This window comes from Sinocyclocheilus rhinocerous, unplaced genomic scaffold (assembly GCF_001515625.1).
Source record: "Sinocyclocheilus rhinocerous isolate Xijiao unplaced genomic scaffold, SAMN03320098_v1.1 scaffold119, whole genome shotgun sequence".
Lineage (NCBI taxonomy): Eukaryota > Metazoa > Chordata > Actinopteri > Cypriniformes > Cyprinidae > Sinocyclocheilus > Sinocyclocheilus rhinocerous.
The window spans coordinates 775,107-781,775 of record NW_015654491.1 but is presented as its reverse complement, the minus strand read 5'-3'; the positions used below and the strand labels follow the sequence as shown (position 1 = coordinate 781,775).

The window sequence follows — 6,669 nt, the reverse complement described above, 5'->3', positions numbered from 1 at the left end:
CATCTTTTTACAGATGTTTAACAGATCACTGGAACTGTGCGAAGTTCCTGCCTGCTTCAAATGCTCCATCATCATCCCCATCCCAAAGAAACCCAAAATCACAGGACTTAATGAGTACAGACCTGTTGCCCTAACATCTGTGGTCATGAAGTCATTTGAAAGACTGGTGTTGGCTTATCTGAAGGACATTGCTGGACCCTTACTGGACCCCCTGCAGTTTGCTTATCGAGCAAACAGGTCTGTGGATGATGCAGTCAATATGGGACTGCATTATATCCTGCAACATCTAGACAATCCAGGGACTTATGTGAGGATCCTGTTTGTGGTCTTCAGTTCGGCTTTCAATACAATCATCCCAGCTCTCCTCCAAACCAAATTAACCTAGCTCTTTGTTCCCAGCTCTATCTGCCAATGGATCACCAGTTTTCTGACAGACAGGTAACAGCTAGTGAGAATGGGTAAATTCGCATCCAATAGCCACACCATTAGCACTGGCGCCCCTCAGGGATGCGCTCTTTCCCCACTGCTCTTTTCCTTGTACACCAATGACTGCACCTCTACAGACCCCTCTGTCAAGCTCCTGAAAATTGCAGACGACACTACAGTCACAGGTCTCATCCAGGACGGTGATGAGTCTGTGTATAGAAGCGAGGTTGAGCAGATGGCTGTCTGATGCAGTCACAACAACCTGGAGCTGAACGCGCTCAAAACAGTGGAGATGATAGTGGACTTCAGGAGAAAGCCCCTGCACTCCCCCCGCTCACCATCATGGACAGCACTGTGGCAGCAGTGGAATCATTCATGTTCTTGGGCACCACCATCTCTCAGGACCTGAAGTGGGACAATCACATTGACTCCATTGTCAAAAAGGCCCAGCAGAGGTTGTATTTCCTTCACCAACTGCGGAAGTTCAACCTGCCACAGGAGGTGCTGATACAGTTCTACTCTGCAGTCATTGAATCCGGCCTCTGCACTTCTATAACTGTCTGGTTTGGCTCAGCTACCAAATCAGACGTCAGAAGACTACAAAGGACAGTACGGACTGCTGAAAGGATAACTGGTGCTCCTCAGCCCACCCTTCAAAAAATGTATATATCCAGAGTGAGGACAAGGGCTCAGAAAATCACTTTGGACCCCTCACATCCAAGCCACCTTCTCTTTGAACTTTTGCCATCTGGCCGGCACTACAGAATGCCGAACACCAGGACAGCCATGTACAAGAACAGTTTCTTCCCCCAGGCAATCTACTTTATGAACAGTTAAATTATTGTAGTTACTGAAATTATTGACATTACATGATGGTGCCGCACATGGCAGCCACGGTGCTTCGCTCTTCAGTTGTTTTAGTGTTTTTGTTTGTTTTTCCTGTTTTTTTTGTTTCTCAAACGCGATCAGTTTTAACAGGGATGAACTGCTGAACATTCGGCAGAACACACCACAAAATCTCCAACCGGTTTTCAATTATTCGGATGTTTCGCTGAACACTGTAGTTGGTGGAGCAGCTGATCAAACTGATCAAATGCTTCAGGGCGGGCAGATGGGGAAAGCGAGCCAGCGCACTCGTGAAGCTCAGACAGCGCGGATTTCGAACGCCGTTGCCTAGCATCCATCTGGCGAATCTCCGCTCTCTACCCAACAAAACGGACAAACTCCTTCTGCTCTCCCGGACGAATAAGGATTTCTCACACTCTGCTGCTCTGTGTTCCACGGAAACCTGGCTGAAAGACGCTATTCCGGACAGCGCGCTTCATCTGCCGGGCTTTCAGCTGTTCAGAGCGGACCGCGAAGCAGAATCAGCGGGGAAATTGCGCGCCGGCAGGACATATTTTTACATCAATGAAAGGTGGTGTACAGACGTAACAGCGTTAAAGAATATGTGCTGTCCCGATCTGGAAGTGCTCTTCATTAACTGTAAGCCGTTCTATTCGCCGCGGGAATTTCACTCGTTCCTTCTCGTGAGTGTTTAAATTCCACCGCAAGCGCACGTGAGCTCAGCTTTACAGAAACTCGCTGATCAGATCACAGAGACAGAACAACAACACCCGGACTCTGTTATAATCATCTAGCGTAGCGTTAGTTCTGGCAGGTCACGTTAGTCAAGCTCGCATCAGCTGACTCTCAGCTGATCCCCATCAACCTATGGGAATACGACACCTATCTAAGCATTCATATATAAGGTCCCTCAGTATTATCAGCAGTTTTCATATTGCTCAATAGCTAATTACCCTCCTCCGTCCCCAGCTCCTCCTCTGTCAGTCGGGATTCAGCCTTCTGATTATCCTTTAAATCAGACTAATTCTAAAATGTGTACATAAAATTATTGAACTTTAACGATATCTGCAGTACATTTATGTTGGTTCTGTTCTGTTTACCCTGGGGGGAGGGGGGTGTATCGCTGCTCTCCCTGCTCTCATCCATGCTAGGCTGCAAGGATGCACAGGGAGTTCTTGCCCAGAACAGAACCATACCGCCAATCCAAACTGTATGCTAATTGTCAATCATCTTTGATGATAGTGGTCCTGACAGAACAAGTTTCTGTTCCTAAGATTTTAATCAATGTTCTCTGACAACACAAAATGCATTGCACTGCTTCTGTCTGTGGTTATAGGGCTCATTTGGCACTGCTGTCTGTGGTTGAGTTACATTAGCCCCTTTCACACAGTAATACCAGTAAATTGCCATAAAATTACCGCAACGACTTTACCGGTAAATTAAAAAATGCGCTGTTCACACAGGCAATGATGTTCCGTCTTATTTCCGGTAAAGCACCATTCACACATCAGTTTCAAAATACCTTTAAATTCTGTGACATCATTAACTGGAAACGACCTTTAAACAGCTCCGCTTCCCGGTGTTGTGTTTGTAAACATGGAGATGTGTATATGCAGGTAGTGTTTTTGTTGATGTTTTCACTTTTGTGTCAAACGTTCATATTCATGCCGCTGCTTTTGTCCCAGAGGCATCGTATTAAAAGTAATCTAACATTTCTTTGACTTCCGTAAACAGCGCGGAGTAAATGCATCATCTGCTTCAGAATGTTATGATTGACCCAGTAGATATCTTGCGTCAGCTAGTTCTGAACTCGTATGTGCTCATACCGGTAATCTTGTGCTGCAATCACACAGAGCACATTACCGTTAATTTACTGGTAATTTTACAACTTCTCATACCAGGAAATTGCCGGAATGAATTTACCAGTATTTCTGAAAAGGTCCTGTTCACACATGATCTCTTAACGGTAATTTACCAGTAATGTGTGAAAGGGGCTATTAACTGTCTACCGCATTGTGATCTGCATTTAATTGCTGCCTCTTTGTGGTAAATTACAGCGCTGTCTGTGGTTATGTGAGGTGACTTTATGCTTCTGTGGTTACATAAAGTACACTACATGATTATTTTGCTTACAATCCATTGTGTCAAATACCTCAACCTTCTCTTGGTGCTAGAAAACCTAGAGAACAGATACTCCACCCTGGACTTTAGATTAATATTGATAATGTGGAGCCTGTCTGAGCATGACCAATATAGTGAGTTTGAAATGATATTACAGGATCATAAAGAGTGTCTCTCTGCCACATATAATTCTACCCTTTTCAGACACGGCCATTTGTCTTCATTGCTCCAAACAGGAAAAGGTTCAGATTGCCTCCTGCATTCTGCCGAAAGGTCTAGACTGACACAGCCTGTCGACCGATTCGTGGGGCCTGTTGGAGTAACGATAAAGCCTGCAGCGTGTGTGTGTGTGTGTGTGTGTGTGTGTGTGTGTGTGTGCAGTGAACGAGTGAGACAGTTTTTAGAATTACTGAAATGGATATGCCTCTCACACATCAGACACGCTCTGAGAGACAGCAAAGACATTCGTGGTCGACAGACTTTTTGTTTTCGCAATTAGCTGTTGTTATACCAATAACATACTGGTAATATAATATTCTATATTACAGTAATATTCTAGGGCTGTCACTAACTAATATTTTGCTAATCGAATAATCAGTCAATTATGCTAACGATTAATCAAGTAATCTGATAATTTTGTGTGGTAATAAAAACAGACCTAAGCGACTTTAAAATGACTTAAAATACATATATAATAGCAATGAGGCAATAATAATTGGTTATTGAACAAAACAGTTAAAACACATAATGTAATAAAACAATATAATCGTAACTTATGTACATTATGTATTATATCAAATGCCTGAAGAGGGTTTAAACTTTTATTTTGAAGTTGTGGTGAACAGTTAGCATAATGTGTTCTCCTGTGTTGGCGTAGGTTTATAAATGATTTACCTTATAAATCTGACAGAATGGCGCACATTGTTCCCAGATGAATGTTATAAGCAACTCAGACTCACAGCATATGCAAGGATGGAGTTTGAGACGGTCCGTGCATGTAAATGATAACTGTTTGTGTGGAGCAGCATTTACTGTGAACGGAGCTGTAACTTAAATGCATATAAATAAAGGGCATATTAAACCCGCAGTGCATATGTTTATTTAATTGAATCGCAGCTTTTGTGAATTCACAATAGCTCTATGCTTTATTTTGAATTTTAAATGGTTTTAATATTTCGTGCAGCCTTAAAAAACGGACTAATAATGCTTTTCATGGATTCTCGTCCGTGGAACTCGCCACTTCCGGGATTTTGCTGGTTAATCGACACGGTAGAGGATTTTTTTAATAATAGAGTACTTGAATTTAATCAAAGAATCGTGACAACCCTAATATATTATTCCTCCATTTATATTGATCAATGATCATTCTGATAAAGTAATATTTACAATCATTTGTTTATTGGATAGCATTTTAAATCTTTGAAGCATTTTCATTTTGTTCATGATTCTTTTTATGTATTCATAAAATTTGGTTTTTGTATTCATTAATACAATAATGTTACCAAGAGTTATAGTGAAAATCACTGAGATTTGAATAATGATAGAGCAGGTAAAGTTCTAAAATTGATATTTACCTTTTTTTTATACAATGATTAAATGACTGAATAGTCATTTTTATTTTAATGAGCATAATACATTATGAAATGGGCATTGCATTCATGATTTAAATAAATAGGCCTATACCTGTATCATATTTGATATTTTCAATATTATTAGTCTTTATAAACAATATATGAAACATTAAGCATAGTAATCATTAATTTTATAATATCAATAACTATTAATATCAATATCAATATCTGTTATTTTATTAAGTACTGATCATGATAATGAGGCTTTAGAAAACTATCAGGCAAATATGCATACTGCATTATAGGCTTAATATCGATTCATAATATAATAAACTATATTTTATATATATTTTTATTATAAGAACATACAATTGATTATAAAGCACAGAAAGCATTATGAATGCATTTGCCTTCCTGTAGCTGGGGGGAAAAAACTAGCAAAGCAAAGGTCATGGGTTTGATTCCCACGGAGAGCAAGTGATAAAAATGTGTACCTTGAATGCAATGTAAGTCACTTCGGAGTCATTAGATGCATGCTTTTTATATACAGAGTAGACTGTGAGATGAGACATTGAGCTATGCTGTGTATTGCCCGTAGCACCTCTGGTGGACTCCAGTGTTCTCCCCAGTGGCTCTGCCATGCTGTTACTGGTTTCTCTGGGTCTGGTGGGATTGGCCATTGTCTTCATCTACAAGTTCAAACGGTAAGCCTTGCCTCTCCCAAATCTCCCAGTTCTGCTCAACAAATCATGGGCTAATAATACACTGTCATTTTGATATGCCCTGGAAATACCAACCAATGCTGACAAATGATGCTTGCTTACTTTATTGGCATCAGTGACTGTTTCCTCTTGATCTGGTCTACTTGGACTAAAAACAAAAACCCATCCCATTTTTTTTCCACAACACTAGTAAAATCCCATGGATCCATGTGGAGACAGAGGACACCCATGAGAAGGAGCCCGAGATGATCAGTGCTGTCGGACAGGAGAAGAACGGCACGCGTACAACAGCCACTTCATTCACAACATGCAACGCACACACAACACAAACACCATTTCCCTCCAACACCGGAACACACAACAGCTTCAGCCATCTGCCACCTCAAAGAGAACTGATAGAGAAGGAGCTGGAGGCTCACAACACAGGTTAGATAAGTGATTATCCCATACACAATATTTATGCTAGGTTTTCTTGTTCTTAAAGGGGTCATATGATGCTTTTTTAAAGATCATTATTTTGTGTATTTGGTGTAACAGAATATGTTGACATGCTTTAATGTTCAAAAAACACATTATTTTTCAAATACTGTACATTATTGTATATCCTATATGCCCCGCCTCTCTCAAACGCTTCGTTTTCTACAAAGCCCCCTCCTTTGACAAGCGCAGTCCGCTCTGATTGGCCAGCTGACCCAGTGCACTGTGATTGGCCGAACACCGCAAGCACGCGTCGGAAATGTAACGCCCCTTACCATAATCGCGAGCTTCATCTTTCAAAATAAATGTAAAGACAGTAAATAATGTCATTAGTTTTACCATCAGTTCAAGCCCGAAAGGGCAACAGAGTCGCGTGACACCCACAGTGATGATGCAGTACACAAGCCGCGGTTAAGACAGCTGACGTGCTATGATTTCTGACAGGCAGTTCACTCACCTGTGATGTGACCCTGTTCCCCTCACACACACACACACACACACACACA

The 6,669-nt window shown here is 41.3% G+C and overlaps 1 protein-coding gene across 1 annotated transcript in view; it reads left to right on the top strand.

The window, feature by feature from the left end:
- LOC107717099 (VPS10 domain-containing receptor SorCS3-like) overlaps nucleotides 1–6,669 on the top strand; it is an 89,807-nt gene that overhangs the window by 74,074 nt on the left and 9,064 nt on the right. The window contains exons 25-26 of the mRNA XM_016523750.1: nucleotides 5,563–5,668; nucleotides 5,877–6,112. Coding sequence (XP_016379236.1) covers nucleotides 5,563–5,668; nucleotides 5,877–6,112 — 342 coding nt within the window. The remainder of the gene's footprint in view (nucleotides 1–5,562; nucleotides 5,669–5,876; nucleotides 6,113–6,669) is intronic.